Below are 23,339 nucleotides of genomic sequence, written 5' to 3'. Positions count from 1 at the left end.
AAGGACCACAGGCTCGACTACGACTGTAACACAACAAAACGTGGTGGCAAACCTCCAACATCGACCAGCTGTGGAAAGCGACCACTTCCCGTTCACGCCGATGTGAAGCGGGGAAGATGTTGGTATTGCGCACATGTGCAAAATCTCCAGTCGCACCGTGTGGCAGTGCTTGGAATGTAAAGTTAATTTATGCATCCTAGGGTGTTTCAGAGACTATCACAAACGGTCCTGAATGTTTTTTTTTTTATTAATATATAAGTTTTGTTTTAAAATTATGTTAGATTCAGAATATAATTATGTAAAAATAAATTTATTTTTCATTCATTTTCATTTATAGTCCACTAAATACAGAGTAACTTTCAGTTTCGCACAAATAAAAACCCAACATCTCTAATTCCCCAACGGTTATCGAAATGCTCACGTAGTACCGACAGCCAAGGCAACAACAGCAACAGCAGGTCGCATTCGAGGGACCCGCCAAAACCCACCAATCGGTGGAAGTAAAGAAATTCCTTGTTAAATAGTACGTGCACAAATTCAAATTCGAAATATTTACTTATATACAGCAGCAAACATAAAATCTCTCATCGTCAGTTCCGAACAGTGCTGGCGGAGTCTTTACTGAAGACATACAGACAGATTGACCTGACGACAGAGACAAGATATATAACAAGGACCACAGGCTCGACTACGACTGTAACACAACAAAACGTGGTGGCAAACCTCCAACATCAACCAGCTGTGGAAAGCGACCACTTCCCGTTCACGCCGATGTGAAGCGGGGAAGATGTTGGTATTGCGCACATGTGCAAAATCTCCAGTCGCACCGTGTGGCAGTGCTTGGAATGTAAAGTTAATTTATGCATCCTAGGGTGTTTCAGAGACTATCACAAACGGTCCTGAATGTTTTTTTTTTTATTAATATATAAGTTTTGTTTTAAAATTATGTTAGATTCAGAATATTCATGTTTGTAATAAATAAATAAACAAGTAACAAATGTTACTATATTCCCGGTCCGGTTCCGGACCGGTACATCAGACTAACAGCGCGTCGGCAGCGGACGGTAACCGCCCGTGCCTTACAAAATCAACTGCGGCAATCTACTGGCACGCGAGTGAGTGATCAAACCATTCGGAATCGACTTCATGAAGGTGGCCAAAGGTCCAGAACTCGCGCTGTTCGACTGAAAATGACAAGTGCTCATCGTGCAGCACGATTAAGGTTTGCTCGTGATCACTAAGACTGGTCTATGGATAACTGGGGGACAGTACTGTTTACGGATGAAACTAAAGTGAAGTTTTTAAGTGACGATCGTCGAGTGCGTGTATGGAGAAGGGAAGGTGAACGTTTTTCTGAACCTTGTCTCCATGGAACAGACCGATTTGGAGGTCCAAGCGTCATGGTGTGGGGCGGCATAAGCCTACATGGCAAAACGGAGCTCGTAGTTCTTGATGGAGGTACCGTGACTGCTACTACCTATGTCGAACGGGTCATCCGGCCTCACGTGATCCCATTTTCACAAAGAATTGGGGAAGAATTCATTTTAATGCAAGATAATGCCCGCCCACATACAGCCCGCATCACTCAAAGAGCACTCTCTGATGGCAATATAAGAGTTCTGCCGTGGCCAGCCATGAGTCCTGACCTCAATCCAATAGAGCATATGTGGGATCAATTAAAAAGGAGCGTCAAAGCAAATTTCAGCAACGTAAACAGCCAACAAGATCTCATAAATGCTCTTGAAGTCTGTTGGGAGCAAATACCTGACGAAAATGTTACCCATTTGATTGAAAGTGTCCCAGATAGGCTCAGAGAGTGCATACTGAGCAGAGGGGGTCCCACACGCTACTAATTACAAAATAAACCAGATTTTTTTTTGTTAATAAAGGTTTTATTGAAACTTTTGTCATTTGTCTTATTTGTGCAATTTTTCTCTAATACTGTTAATTTTGCATAATTTTCATAAAATCGCTAATTTTTGCTTAAGTTTACGTTAAAACAATTGTCCTACATCTTGTTCGTTTATACCCATTCATAAAATAAGAAAAAAAGTGAAGAGTTTTTACAACACAGCAAAAAATCAGGGTGGGCCCTATTTTGTTTTGAGTAGTGTAGATGGAGTCCAACACGTTTCTTCAAATGCTGAGCACTAGGAGTTCTTTGGGTGGAACCTACTTTCACGAAGCATGTCAAGCTGGCTCATTACCTCTTCTTATGAGGGCAGAAGAGTGGATAGATGGACCAATCCCATCGATCTTGACTACAAGGAACCACAATGGTGAGCAATGCACCCATATCATCGTGAAGAACAAGGATATTTATGCACAAGAGATGATGAACATCGTCTTGCAGCTTGGGGCTGACACAAACGGCCAGGAATGGCTCGGTGGTTCCACTCCTCTGCACTTATGTGTTTTGGAAAGGAATTACGAGCTCGCCGAATGGCTGTGCAGGGCACCAGGCATCGATTTGGAGGCTACTAACTACGCCGGGCAGACTGTCTATCAACTTGCCTTAGAACGAGACGATAATCAAATAATGGAGTTAATGAAAAGGGCCGGCGCCAAGTGCGAACCTTAGGAATTGAGAAAACGTAATAAGTTATAAGGAATAATGTTGTGTAAAAGAGCTGAGATCAAATAGGCTAGTTTAGGTATAGAAATAGTAAGTTAATCTAGGCAGCTAATTTTACGGCTGTGATTTATGGAAACGGTTGTTTCATTATTTGAATATTTGTTAGGTTTTATGATTGTTTTTTTATATATATATTTGTTAAAGTTTAAAATTGTGACTAATTATCTTTTTTAATTTTTAAAAATCTCGAAAGGATCTCTATGACTTACCAAAGTAATTAGATTTTTCATAGATAATAGCTCGAATATTTTTAATGCGCAGTGTTTTAAAAAAATAAAACAAATGTTCCTTTATCGTTTGTTCTAATGCGTTTACCTGAGGTTGAGACTTATTGAAAAGGATCTGACTGTATTTGCAACATTGGGTAAAAGCAAAGAGGGATTTCTATCCATTTTCTTACAGTATCACTATGACAAATATCAGTGCCAAAATTTAACTGCGTGTCGTATTATGAAGATAAAATCGGTGACAAACAATTTCAGAAACCTAAAGTTGTTCAGCCAATGGGGTTGCCATGCATCGTTGGGACAAAGCGAATATAAACAAGTTTTACTAGAAGCAACTGCAGAAGTATCAGACGTAAATTTGTTTATAGTTTCACGACTACCAATGCGATTGGTTGAAGAAGAAATAAATACAATGTTTTGGTAAAATCCAACTTGCTCTTCAGTTAGATATTTATATTGGCTTGCCAATATCGCTGGGATTCAAGAGAAACCCCTGAAAAAACCTCAGCATTTATTAATGAACTGGAGCCCATAATCGCAGTATTATTATATTTTATTTATATGATTTAGCATATTTCCTACAATCTAGGTTTTGAAAAATGGTCAGCAACAACACCAGACAGCAAAAAACTAAAGGGAAAAAAAGAAATACGTTCAAAATCGTTTCCGTGAAATGCTTGGTTAACATATTGATAAACCACGTCAGGGTTCCGGAAACAGTAACAATGGGAATACGGCTAGGAGATTTTCGATGTATGAATTCGAACACCAAAAGGATCAACCATCTTCGGTCCTGGAGAAATTGACGAATCCAAATTTATTAAAAGAAAGTACAACCATAGCCATCACATTGAGGGAAAGAGAAAAATCAGCAGAAATGTTGGTGCCACTTATTTTAGAAATACGTAGTTAATACCAAAAAACACAATGTCACTGTACACTGTCTTCTGTTAAGTTGTGTGTACTGAATTCATTTCATGGTGTAACTTTGTATATTATTAACATAATATTGTAATTTGTAGCAGTGAAAGAACAATAATTAAAAGTTTTATTTACAAGGTACTTTCATTTTACATGGGTAACAAAACCCCATTAACTCAAAAACCTACCCCACATACATAACAACATACATATTTGGATTTACCAACAAAATCATTCAGCGCTATTCTAACGACAGCTAAAGTAAATAAAGTGAAGTCCAGTGTCACCAAGTGGGGTAAGGTGTAGATGCATTATGAATACATCTGTTTCACTTATCTATTTTATTTAGGGACAAGTAGGTGATCAGCCTTCTGTGTCCTGCCAGACAAGATTTTTTTTTCTTTGACTCCACCAGGCATCAAACCCAGGACCCCTAGGTTCTGCGCTCAAGCGTCAACCACTGCACCAAAGAGGCGGTCGCTAAAATAATAAATACCTCTTTAAATTGGACAGAATTTTCTGACAGAAATTGATAATTCATTACAAAGTACATTACTCTTATAACGAAAAAAAACCTTTCAACTAATTAATGTCTTTAGCACATTGATGATGATAACAACACCTCAAAAGTAAAACCTATGAGTTTTAGCTATAGGATGTGTCAAAGAAATATACATACATACACTTTGAAAAAATAATTCTTGCTAGTTAAGTTTTTGCATATACTATGGGACTGACATAGTCATTGCTGGAAGTTCCTAAATAAAATTAGAATTAAAAACAAAAAATAAAACATAATTCTTCTTATTTGTAGTCTGGTAAAAAACAATTGAATTATCCACAACATAACAGACTTTTAGACATAAAACTTTAAAATATTTCAGGACTTAAACCACAATTGGTCAAACTCATAGATTTATTTATTCATATATTAGACTTCTTCTAGAAGCAATTTTGAATCGTCATATTAACCATTGAGTCACTATGTACTACGTACCAGAGAGGACATTGCTACTATACTATTTGTAACACGAGTTACGCCCCACGCGCGCCTCGCACAGATTTTGTTTGTGGTGTCCTCTCTATACGTAGGAATAATACCTCAACGGCGATAACATAATTTTACCATTCACTACAGATTCAGTAAGCAGTTTCTATCGAGAAGAACCGAAAAGAAACTCCGTAGTTGCCCTTTTAAAATCAAGTCAATGTTCATATCTACCAAACAACGAGGTACTAAATTCATTATCTTAATTATTTGACAACTAGCTGTGCTCCGCAGTTTTACCTGCAGTGCTCTGTTCCTGTTGGTCTTAGCGAGATGATATTATATAGCCTTCCTCGATGAATGGGCTACCTAACACCATATGAATTTTTCAAATGGTACCAGTAATTCCGGAGATTAGAGCGTTCAAACAAACAAACTCTTCAGCTTTAATATTATTATAGATATTTAAGTCTAACTGACTGATCTATCAATGCACAGCTCAAACTCTCAGCTCAACTCAAACTCAAACTACTCAAACAGCATAATCCAATCAAGTGTTTTCACTACATAGTATAAAACAAAGTCGCTTTCTCTGTCCCTATGTATACTTAAATCTTTAAAACTATGCAACTGATTTTGATGCAGTTTTTTTTTTTAAATATATAGAGTCATTGAAGACGAAGGTTTAAGTATATAATTTATTAGGTTTTAGACAAACCGGACGAAGACACTGGCAAAAGCTATTCATGTATAGTGTTAAAATATGTTTTAAATCATACAAATTATTATGAACTTGCCAATTGCAAATAAACAATTATATTAGCATTTGGAAAGATCAATATTTATAAATCCCATGAAGTAGGTACTTAGAACACATTTCTATGCTTTCAGATCTAAAGACTTTTTGCAAAACACATTCAACAATGCAAGTCAATTACTTAATTGAAATTACAGAATATAGCTATTAGTATTATAAAAGTCAATGAAGTATGAAAGAACATTGTTTTACAATATAATTTTTTTATAATTTCGAAGTAGTTATCATAAGGAAGTAATACTTGCTCATGGTAATTCTTTCGCTTTTGACAGCTACACTGCGAAGGACTGATGATACTTTTTTTTTATCCTGGGTCACTTCTGGCGAAGACAATTCAAGCGACTTTAATGTACAAAATTACAGACATTTTGAAAAATGACACATATGGAAGACATTTGCATTTATTTTCGAATACGCCATAAAAATGCATTCGTAGCGATCCAATGGCGTAAAGAATCCGAGGTTTATGATACTTGGTTTAGTGAAAGGAGAATAAAGTTAACATCTTCACAGGATGACTTGATTAACATTATAACCAACGATTTGATCCAAATCGCGAAGACTTCCACACATTTAGAGACTGTAGTCGCCTTTCTATCTATATTACTTCTGACTAAACGCCTACCCTCCGCGCTCCTAGATGAATACAAAAGGGAATGGCCCAAATTCCGAGACTCACACGCTTTTATAGTAAATTACGTCTTCATGAAAGCGCCAACCCCTGATGATCACGCGCTAGCGACGTCATTGCTCATCGAGGCGTCAAATACCCCCACCTCTCTCAAACGCAAGCTATCGGATCAAGTATCCATGGTCAACACGCGCAAAACGCTGAAATTAGACCCGGAAGACAGAGACGGTGCGGAAAAGTGGAACATTGATCCACTTGACCCTGACGATATCGATGACCACTATGGAGGACTAACAGTGGTTATTGAAAGAGAAACGTTAAATTCATACAATTTATCATCTCAATCCCTTCCCCTCTTGGATCGATTCACGACAGTCGTGTTTTTGTTGCTGGATATTTATTTATTTATTGTAAATTAAATTCATTTTAACATAAAAATTACGCCGATAATAATAGGATAGCAGCAAGCCATAGGAGATTCAAACGCGCTGCACTACGTTTATAAACTGAGCTCTTTGCGGATCCTAGTCTCCTGGTACTTCACAAGTTGGAAACATCGTGAGTAAAACTTTATATACGCTATCCCTCTCACACTCCGCACCTTGTACCGCTCGCGCTACTGAGTCATCATCATCATCGTCAAAATTTTTTCACACGTTTCTACGCGAGCTGTAGCGCACACTGACTCGCAAATAATCTTCACTTGGCAGAAGTGATATCCATTGGTATGGAATCTATGAAGGAACTAGTACGAAATAATATGAAGCAATCAGCAAGAGTAAACGAACCAAGCGATCCATTATATAACAAAAGAGTCGCGAAAGCGAGTAGATCTCTGAAACCACTTAGGAATACAGGGTGGAACGGATTTTCAGAACTCACCGACCAGTCCGCGTTTGGTCATGTGTTATTAAACGCGGATGGTAAGCATGAAGCCATTAGCTTCATCGGTGCATTCAAAAACACTACTAAGGAAAGAGAACTTGACGTGGTGCGGCATGCACCCTTTAATAACATATATGTAAGTCTAGGGCGGACGTCGAACCGTCCCTCAATAATGTCATCGATCTTACAGTGTCTGAAAGATGAGGAGGTGGACCGATATTACAACGAGAGCTTGCTCGTTTCGCAGCTAATTAAGAAAATTCAGGATAACGACGCCGTGCGAAATCGCTGGCTTCCCGCGTTCTCGCCGCCCATTAAAGTCATTGACGAGAGACTCAATTCACGTCAACTTTATTACGCTCGCCTAACGCACGCACTACCCACGCTCACTCGTACGCATATGAAGCCCGAGACCCTGGGCCAATGGTTCCTGGGCGCTGTGATAAATAGAATAAGACGACGTTATAGTATAACGTATCAAATGACTACCAGACAATTATTTTCTTTACGCACTACACTGGAACTCCATGCTCGGCAGCCTTATTAGCTAAAAATTAGCAGATAGCAAGCGACGCGCAACAGCAACGCGAAAGGTTTGCGACTGGTCGCGAAACGTCAAAAAATTTCGTATTATGTAAGCTGTTGCGCCGCTGTCGCACAACATCTGCTTCCTGCGACCGATGCACTTGATTTTGTATGGAAAGCAGCGCCACTCACAATCAGGTGGCAACTGGTGGTACTACGTATGTTTGTAAACATTAAACAATACTCGCTCTCATAACTGCGTCACATCTGCGTTAGCAAAAAACTATTAAGAAAGTTAAGAAACTTGTGAAGTGGATGGATCCCAGCATGACCACTCCAGGGTATTTTTTTGCGATAACCCTTGTAAGTGGGTCTTGTCACATAAACAACGTAATATATTATTACTGGGTTATGGGAAAGGTAATAAGTTCGTGAATGTGATTTGTCTTAGTTTGTGCTCAGCGGTGAATATTAGTCTTACAATTTTCGTAATTTTGCACAAGTAGGTAAGTCTAACTCTTTGTTTGTGAAGGCGCTAGTTACAATATATGCATTAAACGTTACTTGTTTACTCACAAAATATTGTGAATTTTTCAGTTGAAAAAAATGGAACACCGAGTTTCCAAGTCTCAATTAGAGGACCTCCTTAATTATTTAATGGAGCATCAGGCTCTGGCCAAAGGCATTGGTTTGGGTCCACGATCGAAAGAAACAGTCGATCGCCAGTGGGAAGAACTAGCTTCCAAATTAAACGCCCATGGCAGTGGTGCCTCAAAATCTGGATATCGCTGGAAACGTGTAAGTATATTTGATAAATAATTATTTATTTGCTATTTCTATACAATTTGAATCATACACACACCGCCATGTGTGTATTTTTACACCACAGAAATACTAAATAACTGTCTATACCTACCTACTTGCATTTTTAGTTTTTAGTACATCAATTCCATATTGATGCATAAAATTATAGTTTATAAAAGGTTAAAAAAAAATTTATAAACTATATAATATTAAGGTTTCGAACAAATAAATTTAAATAAGCTTGCATGCATTATGCTTACAGTATTGGGCTGACCTGAAGCATAAGGTAAAGGCAAGGGCATCAGCCCAAAGACGGGCAGCTTCTGGTACTGGTGGTGGGCCGGCTTGTAAAGACGACTTATCAGAAATTGATAAAAAGGTGTTGGCCATTATTGGAGAGGGTGCTGCATATGGAGATACTCAACATAGAGTGCCAGCATTTGTAAGAGAAAAAAGAAATAGTCTTTTATCCTTGAAATTAATATATAATGATTATAATCATATTTTTGCATTGCAGCCTATACCAACACCAAGTACCTCCTCGGCCATCTATGAGGATATAGCCTCTGAATGTGTAGAGATAACCATAGGTAAACAGACATTTATTTTAACCAACTTCGGAGTGAAAAAAAATCTGTTACTTAAGTATATAATTTATCCAAAACCCTTTCAATTTTAGAGTCTTCTCCACCACCACCAGCCAGTGAACAGCTCATAGATATTGGGCAGACCACAACGCCAATTTCACCATCAACGAGAGGAAATACTGGTAAAGTTTGTTAGTTGAGCTTATACTATCTACATTACCTAAATAATATAAGAAAAACATACCTACTTAAACAATCAATTGTTATTATATGTAACTCTTAACAATTTAGGTAAAATTCAGACAGACAGAGTTACTTTCACATTTATAATATTTATTATATTGTATTAAACCTGACAAATGATTCAAATATTTCAAAATTGCAAACATACTGTTGCTTCAAAATATCCTATCTTATTAGTTTCAGATAGAGTGCAGGCACCAGCTTCTGCTGACCCTAACAGGACGCGGGGTCCTAGATCAAATGCTGGTGAGATATAGTTCTAATTGTCACTTTTATTTTTTAATATTTTTGATGTCAGAAATCAGAACTATCGACTGGGTGAACTAATTTTATTTTTTCTTTTTTTTTTTTACTTGAAAGCTGGTGTTGCTTCCCATGAACTGAAAGTTGAAATACGAATGCTTTAAATTATTAGCCGCGTCCAGACCGGCTGAGCGCGGCTCGCGAGCCGCGCTCAGACTTCCTGCTCGCGAGCCGTGGCACCAGAGCTATTTGTGAAAAGTTCCGAGCCGCGCTCGCGAGCCAAGGTGAGCCGGTTTGAGCATTCAGTTTATCTCCGTATAACGATGGAAAACCACGTTTTATTAGCTGCTGCGGCGCTTGTGTTGTCTGGATATATCATAAAAAAAAGAAAAAAGAAACAAAAAATCTGTATTAAAAAATTGTACCAAAACCGAAACCAATACGGTAACAGTTTGTTAAAGGAACAGGAACTCGCTTGTTTTTATTTAAATGATCTGGATCTTTTGAATCTCATAACATTTTGAAGCTTTCGTAAAGTTGTATTAAGCGAATACTGTCTTCTTTATCCATTTTTGATTCTCTGGTAGATGCAATAATGATAATTGCAGAGGCTAGGAGGGACGAGTTAGATGTATCGCGCAGACAGCTAGCCCTTACAGAGACTCTGGCTCAGGCGCTGCGTGAACTGACGAATTTATTAAAAAATTGTGTAGAAAATAAATAACATTTATTTTAGCGTCAACCACTGCACCAAAGAGGCGGTCGCTAAAATAATAAATACCTCTTTAAATTGGACAGAATTTTCTGACAGAAATTGATAATTCAATACAAAGTACATAACTCTTATAACGAAAAAACCTGACAGCTATTTTATGTACTACATGTCTTTAGGACATTGCTGATAATAACAACACCTCAAATGTCAAACCTATGAGTTTTAGCTATAGGATGTGTCAAAGAAATATACATACATACACTTTGAAAAAATAATTCTTGCTAGTTAAGTTTTTGCATATATACTATGGGACTGACATAGTCATTGCTGGAAGTTCCTAAATAAAATTAGAATTAAAAACAAAAAATAAAACATAATTCTTCTTATTTGTAGTCTGGTAAAAAACAATTGAATTATCCACAACATGAACAGACTTTTAGACATAAAACTTTAAAATATTTCAGGACTTAAACCACAATTGGTCAAACTCATAGATTTATTTATTCATATATTAGACTTCTTCTAGAAGCAATTTTGAATCGTCATATTAACCATTGAGTCACTATGTACTACGTACCAGAGAGGACATTGCTACTATACTATTTGTAACACGAGTTACGCCCCACGCGCGCCTCGCACAGATTTTGTTTGTGGTGTCCTCTCTATACGTAGGAATAATACCTCAACGGCGATAACATAATTTTACCATTCACTACAGATTCGGTAAGCAGTTTCTATCGAGAAGAACCGAAAAGAAACTCCGTAGTTGCCCTTTTAAAATCAAGTCAATGTTCATATCTACCAAACAACGAGGTACTAAATTCATTATCTTAATTATTTGACAACTAGCTGTGCTCTGCAGTTTTACCTGCAGTGCTCTGTTCCTGTTGGTCTTAGCGAGATGATATTATATAGCCCTCCTCGATGAATGGGCTATCTAACACCATATGAATTTTTCAAATGGTACCAGTAATTCTGGAGATTAGAGCGTTCAAACAAACAAGCTCTTCAGCTTTAATATTAGTATAGATATTTAAGTCTGACTGATCCATCAATGCACAGCTCAAACTCTCAGCTCAAGCTCAAACTCAAACTACTCAAACAGCGTAATCCAATCAAGTGTTTTCACTACATAGTATAAAACAAAGTCGCTTTCTCTGTCCCTATGTATACTTAAATCTTTAAAACTATGCAACTGATTTGATGCAGTTTTTTTTTAAATATATGGAGTCATTGAAGACGAAGGTTTAAGTATATAATTTATTAGGTTTTAGACAAACCGGACGAAGACACTGGCAAAAGCTATTCATGTATAGTGTTAAAATATGTTTTAAATCATACAAATTATTATGAACTTGCCAATTGCAAATAAACATAATTATATTAGCATTTGGAAAGATCAATATTTATAAATCCCATGAAGTAGGTACTTAGAACACATTTCTATGCTTTCAGATCTAAAGACTTTTTGCAAAACACATTCAACAATGCAAGTCAATTACTTAATTGAAATTACAGAATATAGCTATTAGTATTATAAAAGTCAATGAAGTATGAAAGAACATTGTTTTACTTTATATTTTTTTTATAATTTCGAAGTAGTTATCGGAAGTAATACTTGCTCATGGTAATTCTTTCGCTTTTGACTGCTACACTGCGAAGGACTGATGATACTTTTTTTTATCCTGGGTCACTTCTGGCGAAGGCAATTCAAGCGACTTTAATGTACAAAATTACAGACATTTTGAAAAATGACACATATGGAAGACATTTGCATTTATTTTCGAATACGCCATAAAAATGCATTCGAGTTTCATTCGCATAGTTTTTCGTTAGAATGTCTTGTGCAAGACATTCTAACGAAAAACTATGATCAACCAGTTTCAAAATTGTTGAGTTTAAAAAAAAATCGAGCATGTACAACTGTATGATGCACAAAAAAACGAAATTTCACCGAATTATACGAGTTTTGGAAATACATTCAAGAGCAACACACTGAAGAATCCTCACGGATATTGTTTGCGAAGAACAAACCCTAAACGATCAGAGAAAGCAAATAAATAAGGAATAACAAAATTTATGGAAGAAAAAAACCACGAAGCAACGAAAAACAGAAAATCGAACGCGGAACGACCCTCAAATGCCCTCAATCCACAAATGACAGACTACAGAGCAGTGTTGCCAGCACACAGAAAAAAAAATCTCCAGCTAAAAAAAATCTCTAGATTTCTTCATATTTTAACCTAAAAAAATCTCCAAAATTCACTAACTAATTAATTTTATCAAGGGTTAAGTATTAAATAAAATTACAAGTAGACAAAAAGCTTTCGTAGGATCGTTTGACACAGGCCGTAACCACATTTTAAATTCTTCTTGGATTTCCCATTCTTTTCGATATTTTTGAGGATAAACAGTCTTTTTTTTCACCGGCACATCCATAGTAACTATTTCACAAATTAGAACTTCAATATAACTTTATAATAAATTAATAATTAATAATTCTGATACATTCGTTACCGAAGAGAACAACTGTGAACTGACTACACTTACACAAACAAAACAATGCAAACGTGTCTTATGGGAATTCCCCGAGCATCACCAATATTTAGAAAAAAAAGGATAGCACTATTTATTTCATTACGAGTAGAGTAGGTCTACACTCTGGCGTGGGGATTCCCGTCTTCAAGGGCGCGTGGGCATTTAGTAACATTTTATGAGTGATTATTTACCTCACAAAAACATTAATATATGTAGCTGTATCTGGATATCTATGTAATGACGATTCGAAAGTGCTACTAAATAGTAGTCTAATTGAATAAATGAATGTTTGAGTTTGAGTTTATCAAAAAGTTTGTTGACTAATTTCTCGTATTTACCTCATATTTAACCTAAAACATATAAAAAAACCTTATTAATAAATTAATTGTAAACGTATTTATTTATTTAAATATGTTAAATAAATAATAGGTACATTAATTATTTATTCCAAAAAGAAAGAAATAAAACGATCATATGCGTTGTATTTGGCGTATAATAGAGAAAAAAGAAAAATATGGCAGATTTTGAAAATATCATTAAAAATCACCAGATATTTTTTTAGTGATATTTTTTCCAAAATTTCACCATGTAGCCTCTAAAAATCACTAAATCTAGCGACAAAATCACCAAACTGGCAACACTGCTACAGAGAACCACAGATTAGGTATTATGCTAGGCGTCCATTAGAGAGGGATCGGGGCGGGTCGCATCGCAACGGGCCGTCTCTAATGGACGCGCTGTTTGCTCCTGCGTCCACCTGTACGGGGCGCGGCGGACCGCCTAGGCGGATTTTATCTAAAGCGTCTTATTTACGGTCCATCTTGACGTACGTCCCGCCAAGGTCATACACGATGCACGACGCAAAACGACAGTGAATAGCGTTGACGTACGTCAATAATTATTATTATTATCTTGCTGGATGTGCACGACCAACTTTTCATCCAGCAAGCACCCCCACCACCGCGAACGTCGTGCAGAAGGACAGTGAATAGCGCGGACGTACAGCAGATTAGTGTTGCCAACAGAAATTAATGTAAATACTTGGAAACGTGGCCTATTGATATGATTTTTTTGTGATAACTTAGTGAGTACATGAGCAAGCAAGAAACGGTTATTTTTGATTTTTATGTACACAGGAAATCCCAATTATCATTACTTTTGGATCAACCTTGTACACATGGACAGTTTATATTCAGAAGTTATTATTTTAAAAGAACTCCAAGGCGAATTGTTGAATAACACAGATTTTATGCAAAAGTCCACTGCAGAAAAATGGCAATTTATTTAAAAAAAATATCTTGACGAATTTGTTTGTTTAAAAAAAAATGATTAGCTATATACTCTCTGTTCCCGCCACTTTAGCATTTACTGAAAGAGTCTTTTCGGTCATGAATGTGAAGTGGCGGGAAGAGAGAAACCGAGCTTCATTAAAAATTAATTAAAAATGAGCTCTTGAAATATATAAATTTAGATTTGGAATGTTTGGATTCATATAATTCATTTAAAAATAATGAAAAATTCTTAGTTACTGCAAAAAGTACAAAAAAATACATTTTTAAAAATATTTATTTACTCTTTATTTACCTCCTTTAAAATCAGATATACTCTATTTCTTCAAATAAAAGTTGGCAACCATAGCCATGCTTGATGCGCGCACGATCGTCAGTAGGATACATCCAGCACCGCGGCCTTGAGCCGACGTACGTCGGGGATTGACCGTGAATAAGACGCTTAACAGACGCTCGCCGCTCACATCCGCCTGCCTGCGTCCACTAGACGGGTCGGGGCGGGCCGGGCCGCAGCGCACCGCCGGCAGAAATCCGCCTGCGAAGCGATATCCGCCAATGCGTTGCGGCCCGCCCCGACCCGATCCGTCGCTAATGGACGATGTTTCATACAAAACATAGGCCGGCGTATTTTTGCGTTGCGATGCGGCCCGGCCCGATCCGCCTAGTGGACGCCTAGCATTAGTATGCACTATGCAGAGAACTTTCAATTGTCACAGAGGAATAGAGGATAGACATTTTGCCGTTTGCTTCATACTTGGCTTCATAGTTCATGTTCATTAAAATTCCTTCGCCACGAAAGAGGTCTCGCAGCGCTGTAGGACGCGTCATGAAAATGTTATTTAATTCTAATGTTGAAGCATTAGAATTAAATAACTTGGAGAAAATATTATTTATTGAAAGGTTTTTTTAGTTATTTTCCATAGTATATAGGATTAACAAATTCCTACTTTCGTCGTGGGACTTGTTTCGTGGCAAATCTATCGAAGGCTGCCAACTTTTATTTGAAGAAATAGAGTCTAACTGATTTTAAAGAGTAAATAAATATTTTTAAAAATGTATTTTTTTTACTTCACACGCCACTTCACATTCATGACCGAAAAGACTCTTTCAAGCTCTTTCAGTAAATGATGAAGTGGCGGGAACAGAGAGTATATAGCTAATCATTTTTTTTTAAACAAACAAATTCGTCAAGACATTTTTTTTAATAAATTGCCATTTTTCTGCAGTGGACTTTTGCATAAAATCTGTGTTATTCAACAATTCGCCTTGGAATTCTTTTAAAATAATAACTTCTGAATATAAACTGTCCATGTTTATAGGTCTAGGGTCTACCAAAATCTGATTGCATATTTAAATTTACGAAATAAAAGATTTTCATATGGCAATTTTATTTGACAACTATCAAATTGGTTGTCAAATTATTTGTCTTCTTTGCAATTGATGAATAATTTTTAGAATTTTGTCTAAAAAATCTTCGAAAATGTCGAAAAAGCCGATGCCATCACAAGCACAACACAAGCAAGAGGTGTTGTTTATAATGTGTATAGAAAAACATTCGATGCAGAAGGGTCAAACACATCACAATTTTCAATTTTGAATATTTTATTGGTAAATTGGACTTACCCGTTTTGATACTTAAAATAAAAAATATTATAAGTAGGTAAGCTATAAAATATTGTTTGTTGATTACAATATAATTTTATGAAAACTTATTACTGGAGTTTCCAATACCCAGTAGCTGGTCCGAGCTGTCAGACTGACGCGTGAGATCTCTGTCCGACGCTATCGCTATATCTCTCATTATCTGCTCAAAAAAAATTCGCGTGACCCATCCCTACATAAACGTTTGTTGAAAGAAAAGTATAGCTCAGATTACGAAAAAAAAATACTGTTAGATAGGTAATGAAATGAGGCATCATTAGAGTAGAAAATATATACTTCGAACTTACAATTTCATATTTAAAAAAAAATGATAATACTTAATTGTACTTTTTTTTGTTAGATTTTCTCGCAATTTAATTTTATTACGACAAATTTATGCGCTCGGCTTCATTTTTACTTATTTATTTTAAAACTAGACTATATTTCCTTTAAAATGAATGCATAATATATACAAATTATACAGGATATGTCTATTATTTTTACTAATAAAAATGACTCGGCACGCTATCCGGATCGTTACGTCCTTGGCCATTGTTACGTTTCAAATATTTTAAAATGTTGAATCTGCGTAAATATAAGAATGTAATAGATTTATATTAGTAATTACTTAATCTAGATAGTTTCTAGTACGTATATAACGTATCAAAATATAAAAATATAGTTTCAACAATTCGTAAACAACACCGAAACCCGCCATGTTTGGAACGCGCATTTTGACCTACATTATTTGTTAAAAATAAGAACTTTGGCTAATGAAATACTACAATACGTATATATCACTGTAAAGAGAATTTTATATAGAAAATTATAACATATAACACACAAAGGAAGAAGTAATAACATTCAAGTAATCACGCCATTTTTGCGCAGCGATATTTTGCTCGGCACGGTGAAAAAATGACGGCCTTTGAAACTGGTCTGTCATTAAAACAGGACGTCAAATTGTATGAACCTTTGTTCTAAAGTAGTCTCTGGTTCTCTTCAGATAATAAATGTGACAGCTGTGGCACAGATACTCAACCAAATTTGAATAGGGCAAGCTTTACGACAGGTATAATTTATGGGCACGGTTGTTAGAGCGTTTTCACATTATCCGATCCGATATCGGATATCGGAAGCCGATAGCCGATATCCGATATCGGAGGGAAGTAAAATGTATGAAATATGTGCCTGTCTTTCACATTGTCCGGTCCGATATCGGATATCGGAGCCGACACCGATATTCCCAGTGGCTATCGGACGATAATGTTCAGTGTTGCCAACTCAATTTTCGAAAAGGCAGTATACCAACAGCAAAAAAGCACTAGTTTGTGTATTTTCAGTCTTATAGGGCGCTCAATCTTTAAAAAAATTCTTTGCTTTTAACCTAAAACCCTTTCTATTAAAAGAAACCTTTTTTTATTAAGAAAACACACATTTAAGTATTTATAGGCATTTAAAATACGATTTATACGGCAGGTATAAATCGTATTTGCCGTATTAAAATATACGACAATTGGCTGAACTGAAGTAAACAAAAATATATTGCATTCTTAAATTCAAATATCTATCTTCAAAAACATTAGTGTCTATCATCTTTATTTTATCTCATTCTGCCTCGCTCCTCCTCCTACTCGGATGTTGGTTGTGCTGTTTATTGTATTGTTGTCATTGAGTGCTTTGTTTTTAACCGACTTCAAAAAAAGGAGGAGATTTCACACCGATTTTATTTTTATTTTGAATTTACAACAAAGAATACAAAGTTTGAAAACTCTTAATTCTAAAATAATTGTTTATGACTATAAAATAATTTATGTATCTTTACTTACAGGAAATTACAACAATCATATTACAAATATATTTGAACGAGTGACAATATTATTTTAGGATATTACAGTGTAGTAAGAAAAAGAAAAGAAAATGTGAACAAAGATTGTATCACTTAATAAATTTATCATAGGTACTACATGAACTTTTATAAAATAATGTATGTAGTGAAAAAATGACTAAATGACTAGTACGTCTTGATAAAAATACTTTTAATAGATTTTGAAAGGTATTTACTAATATGTATTACCATAGACAAATATAAAAAAAAATAAAAAAAAAATAAAAACATTTATTTATCTCTCTCACAAGGGTTAAAAACTTTACAAAGAATGAATAATACTAATACATAATATATATTAGGCAACCTTATGAGAGCTGGTGCCCGATGTGGGTTCTGAAGAACCTGTGGTACGGGTCACCAGGCCCCACTTAGTATATCTAAAATACAATGTAGCAGCCTTATGGATCGAATCTGCAGCAAGCTTGTGAATAAGACAAAAAAAAACAGACAGTAAAAACAGTACTAAAAACAAAATAACTAAAAAATAAAATAAAAAATAGGTGGTTGTTGTTTCTGTGTGTGTGTATGTGGGTTTGTGTATATGAGTGTATAGTGAGGTCTGTAGTGAGTGAGAAGTAGGTATGAATGATAAAATGTTCAAGGTAAATAAAGTCAAAATATGTAAGGTTGAATCAATCGAAGTCTTTGCTGAAGTCAGAAGAAACGGGGATTAATTATAAGTGCGGAAGCAAATAGGTGTTTTAAATCACGTTGCACAAAAGTTTTTCCGTATCATCGTAGTTTAAGGTTTTGAGGTACATAGAGATTTTGATTTTACAATTGGATCGATTGAGAGGGTAAATATTGAGAATTTTATTTAATTTATTGTAAAGGTCATTGCCGAGATAACAGTAGAATTTCCGAGATAATTTTGAATAAAAACTAACCATGTGACATACTGTGTCCTTTCGCCTCTTATCTTTTATCGAGTCAGGATTATACGTAAGTTGCTGGTGTTTCTTAAGGACAGTTTGGAGAATAAAAGACTGTCTTACAGTTAGAACGTCCCAGAATCTGTACAGGTCAAAAGTGGGAAAACGATAAGGAAAACCTCCAGCTACTTTCAGTACCGCACGTTGGGCTCTCTCCAATTCGATGATTCAATATAAATTATATTCGTCCATGGTATTACTAAAACTATTAACTAATACTAGGTATTGATATAAATTTATTTAATTTATATTGTGTTAACATAAGTATATTATGTTATACAAATGACCGATATCAAAACTATTTAGTAAATAGCACATCTAAATAAACATTTTACTTTTCTTTTTTGAAGTTGTTTTTCTTTATCGTAGTTATTTTTAATGTACATGTACAACTATGATCTACATTTGATTTTTTTTAATTACACCTTTTTTATCAACTGGCAATTTAGTTTAGTTTTCTCTAAAAATTTCTGGCAACACTCATGATTATATCGGAACGATTTTATCGGACAATGTGAAAGGGCAAATTGTATCCGATATCGGATATCGGCTATCGGCGTCCGATATCCGATATCGGATCGGATAATGTGAAAACGCTCTTACACGGACTGATAAGCATAAAATTTTTTTTGTAACCTGAGAGCCCCTTATTCTCAAGTGGATACGGCTATTCGTCAAGTCCAAGCTGTCCAAGTCAATTTTATAATGTGTGTATCTTTAATACTTACGAAAATAAACATAGTTTTATTTTATTTTTATTTTATTTTATAAAAAATTATTAGCAATCTAGTTTTGATCTGCATTATCATTACATCCATATTTTTACATGGCATAATGATAATGAATATACAAATATAGGTATGTGTAAATAATATTATGTATTACATAGATAAAAGTAATATGTTTATTATATATGTAAGTATGTACCTACATAATATTAAGTGGATATCTCATTATTAAGTACAGTATTGTTCACTTATGTAATGTGACTAATCATGTTGAGGACAAAATAGAGTCTGTCAAGCGAGTCTAGTCCCATGAAAAAGGCGGCAAATTCAAAAATCTTTTAGGTGTCAACACTGATATAGCACGCTGAAAACTTATTGATACTTGAATTTTTGATAAAAAAAAAACATATTTGAAATAAATAAAAAAAAGCATTTCAATGTAAGTATTTATTTGTCACAATCAGAACTAAAATCAGAATCAAGAAATTCAATGCCTTCATATGAAAAATCACTGTCAGTATCATCATTATGCACAGAAATGATGAAAGTAACCTGTCATAGCAGCAATTTTTGTCAGATAGTCTGTTTCAGCTTTCATTTTTTTATTGTCTTCTATGGCTATGACTTGCTTAACTTAATTATTATGAATTGTGCTTTTTATTAATTCATCATCCAAGGTGGCTGAAAAAAAACAACAATTTTTATAGTAGTTTTCACTTAAAGATGCCCCAGTAAGTTTCAAGATCATGAACACGTCGTCTGGATCTAAACCAAAACGGAAATCGTGATCACATCACAGTAGAATAAAAAAAGTTAGACAATTGTGCTAAAAGTATCAACACGTTGTTGCCAACCTACCTGATTTTGAAACGATTTCATCCAAACGTCGTCGTTTTTGCGATAATACGTCGTCAGATTCACTCTGTACATGATTATATTTATTAATCATTGTAAACAACAAGCTCCTGACACTACTTTTAATAGGTTTCGGCATTATAACATTAAAAAACTCAACAAAAACCGGATTATTACGAGGTTACAACTGAATTTGTGACAATCTGTTTGACAGATCATAGTATTGCCATTATAAGAAATCAGTAAAAGGGTTGTGGACTCGACTCGCTTGACAGACTCTAAAAAATAAGCAGTATCAAGATCGTTCAGTCCATTTTCCCTAGGGTTGCACACTCAAAATTTTGCCATCAGATTCTGGTTTACCTATACAAGGTTGATCCAAAAGTAATGATAATTGGGTATTTCCTGTGGACATAAAAATATAAAATAACTTTTTCTTGCTTGCTCATGTACTCACTAAGTTATCACAAAAAAATCATATCAATAGGCCACGTTTCCAAGTATTTACATTAATTTCTGTTTGCAACACTGATCTGCTGTACGTCCGCGCTATTCACTGTCCATCTGCACGACGTTCGCGGTGGTGGGGGTGCTCGCTGGATGAAAAATTGGTCGTGCACATCCAGCAAGATAATAATAACTACGGTCTACGTATTGACGTACGTCAACACTATTCACTGTCGTTTTGCCTCGTGCATCGTGTATGACCTTGGTGGGACGTACGTCAAGATGGACCGTGAATAAGACGCTTATATCGTTTCGCTGCGAAGCGATGTTACCAGTTACTTTGTCTAAAGCTCATTGTATTAAACAGTATACCTACTATTTTCTGTAAATTGACACTTAAAAATTCGTTATATCTTTTGAATGGAATATCGCGGACTTTCTTGTAGATATTGGTCCATTCTATAATACCGTAGAACATTAATTTGATCTTTTTTCAATAGATTCCGCAGCGCACGCGATGACAGAATTTTTATTAAGGATACATTATTGCATTTTTGGTAAGGATCTCTAATTTTTTTTGAAAATGCAATATAGCCTATGTTGCTCAGTGAAGATGCAGCTTTCTAATGGTGAAAGAATTTTTGAAATCGGTCCAGTAGTTTATGCGTGAAAACCATACATACCTACATACATAATTACAAACATTTCCTCTTTATAATATTATTAGTATTAGTATAAACATGTAAGTATGTAATGTGGATATCTCATTATTATCCACTTATGTTATGTGAATAATATTGAGAGATTTGTATCTTACAAATTGCGGGGTAAATTTTCCCTCACACGGTAACCCTAAATATTGTATTGTTCTTTTTTTATCTCTTTCTGCGACACGCATTGCCGGTGTCTATTGGATTCTCTGTCTACGGATGACATATTTATATTTATAAAATAAAAGTATGACGATGGGCGTATTCAGAAAGAAAGCTTGAAACTTATAAGCGCTTATAAGCGCTTATCGGCGCTTATAAGCGCTGGTAACCCGCGCAGGAAAATATATGAACATGCGCTTATAAGCGCTGATCGGCGCCGACAAGTTCCAACAAGTTTCAACAAACTTGTCGGCGCCGATCAGCGCTTATAAGCGCATGTTCATATATTTTCCTGCGCGGGTTACCAGCGCTTATAAGCGCCGATAAGCGCTTATAAGCGCTTATAAGTTTCAAGCTTTCTTTCTGAATACGCCCTATGAATAAAAGATTTTCATGTGGCAACTTTATTTGACAACTATCAAATTGGTTGTCAAATTATTTGTTTTCTTCGCAGTTGATGAATAATTTTTAGAATTTTGTCTAAAAAATCTTCGAACATATAAATTTATAAAGAATAGAAATTCGATCACGAGGCGGGACTCGAACCCGCATCCTTTCGCACCATTCCGCGGCGGATGCCTGACCAATTCAGCCACTCGTGACCCGCTAGAGCAATCGAATTTCGCCCCGGAATGGTGCGAAAGAATGCGGGTTCGAGTCCCGCCTCGTGATCGAATTTTTTCTATTCTCTATAAATTTATATTTATAAAGCATTTGAATGCCATAAAACCAAAAATATCAATTTCAATCTTCGAACATGTCGAAAAAGCGGCTGCGATCACAAGCAAGAGATGTTGTTTACAATGTGTATAGAAAAAATAATATTCGATGAAGAAGGGTCAGAAACATAACAATTTTCAATTTTGAAGATTTTATTGGTAAATTTGACTTACCCGTTTTGATACTTTTAATTAAAAATATTATAAGTAGGTAGTTAACTATAATATTTTTTGTTGATTACAATATAATTTTATGAAAACTTATTACAGGAGTTTCCAATACAGCTATTCGTCAAGTCTAAATGCATCTACAGACGCTCCGATTTGGTTGGTGCCAACCATATCGGAACCGACAAGGCAACCATTCCAACATTGCTACAGATTGTCCGACGGTTGGCCTTCCAGCTGTCAGTTGACCATAGAGTAATATGTCAGTTGACCATAGTACGAAGAGAATGGGCTAAATTCTACTATAGAAATAGAGAAAATTACAGTCATATGCGGCTCTTACAACTTATTTTTTAAGGTTTTTAATGTAGCCGCTCTGTCAATTTTTTTTAATACTTCTAACATAATAAAATACGCTTGATTTCTGGCATCTCTATTTGCGTAATCTTTGTTACTTAAGTCCCACAAACAGGGAAAGTCTTTATATAGTTCCAGCAATTTTATTAATATGTCACGTTCGGTGACCGTAACTCCCTCGGCGTTCATGTTGACGTCCTACACCGGCGGCGTTGCGAATATGAATGAGCCAATTACCTATATTACTCTATGGAATGAGCCGATTTGGTCGGAACAAAGCTTCCAGACGTTCCAATTTGGTTGGATCGGATAGGAAGTTGGTTTGGTCGGTATCGCCGGCGCATCCGACCACGTCAAACCAATATTAATAATAATTATGTCGGACCGACCGCTCTCTACACTTTCCGATTTGGTCGTGGTCGGATGGTTGGCACCAACCAAATCGGAGCGTCTGTAGATGCTATAAGCTGTCCAAGTCATCTTTATAATGTGTGTATCTGTTAATACTTACGAAAATAAACATAGTTTTATTTTATTTTTGTTTTATTTTATAAAAAATTATAAGCAAACTAGTTTTGATCTGCATTATCATTATATCCATATTTTGACATGGCATAATGATAATGATTTAAACAAATATAGGTATGTGTAAATAATAATATTTCAAATATACATATAAAA

General features: G+C 35.5%; 2 protein-coding genes across 4 annotated transcripts; both read left to right on the top strand.

Annotated features, from left to right (window-relative positions):
• Window positions 1–1,926: 1,926 nt before the first annotated feature.
• On the top strand, window positions 1,927–2,816 carry LOC149475927 (NF-kappa-B inhibitor alpha-like). Its single transcript, XM_089713094.1, is given in 1 exon segment — window positions 1,927–2,816. A coding segment is annotated over 1 exon segment (492 nt). The 5' UTR covers window positions 1,927–2,116; the 3' UTR covers window positions 2,609–2,816.
• Window positions 2,817–7,641: 4,825 nt separating this feature from the next.
• Window positions 7,642–9,934, top strand: LOC149475926 (uncharacterized). 3 transcript variants are annotated; one of them, XM_089712550.1, is made up of 6 exons: window positions 7,642–7,992; window positions 8,227–8,427; window positions 8,696–8,875; window positions 8,951–9,023; window positions 9,113–9,202; window positions 9,441–9,934. In XM_089712550.1, exons 1-6 carry the CDS (start codon window positions 7,945–7,947, stop codon window positions 9,518–9,520), a joined length of 672 nt encoding a protein of 223 aa, XP_089568676.1. In that variant the 5' UTR covers window positions 7,642–7,944; the 3' UTR covers window positions 9,521–9,934. The 3 variants fall into 3 exon arrangements, with proteins under 3 accessions (XP_089568676.1, XP_089568677.1, XP_089568678.1); XM_089712551.1 differs by lacking the exon at window positions 7,642–7,992 and adding an exon at window positions 8,030–8,135; XM_089712552.1 differs by lacking the exon at window positions 7,642–7,992 and adding an exon at window positions 8,046–8,131.
• The last annotated feature ends 13,405 nt before the right edge of the window (window positions 9,935–23,339 follow it).

The sequence above is a fragment of the Colias philodice genome, chromosome 29 (genome assembly GCF_061535455.1).
Source record: "Colias philodice isolate Cphi_HAF_F1 chromosome 29, ilColPhil1 Martin Lab GWU primary, whole genome shotgun sequence".
NCBI classification, from domain to species: domain Eukaryota; kingdom Metazoa; phylum Arthropoda; class Insecta; order Lepidoptera; family Pieridae; genus Colias; species Colias philodice.
The sequence above is the reverse complement of the archived record's forward strand: the minus strand, read 5'-3'. Positions and strand labels throughout refer to the sequence as shown.

Coding starts and splice junctions, on each gene's coding strand:
- LOC149475926 (XM_089712550.1), top strand. CDS start 7,945: ATGGATCCCAGCATGACCACTCCAGGGTATTTTTTTGCGATAACCCTT. Junction 9,024..9,112: donor ATGTGTAGAGATAACCATAG/GTAAACAGACAT, acceptor TTTCAATTTTAG/AGTCTTCTCCACCACCACCA. Junction 9,203..9,440: donor ATCAACGAGAGGAAATACTG/GTAAAGTTTGTT, acceptor CTATCTTATTAG/TTTCAGATAGAGTGCAGGCA.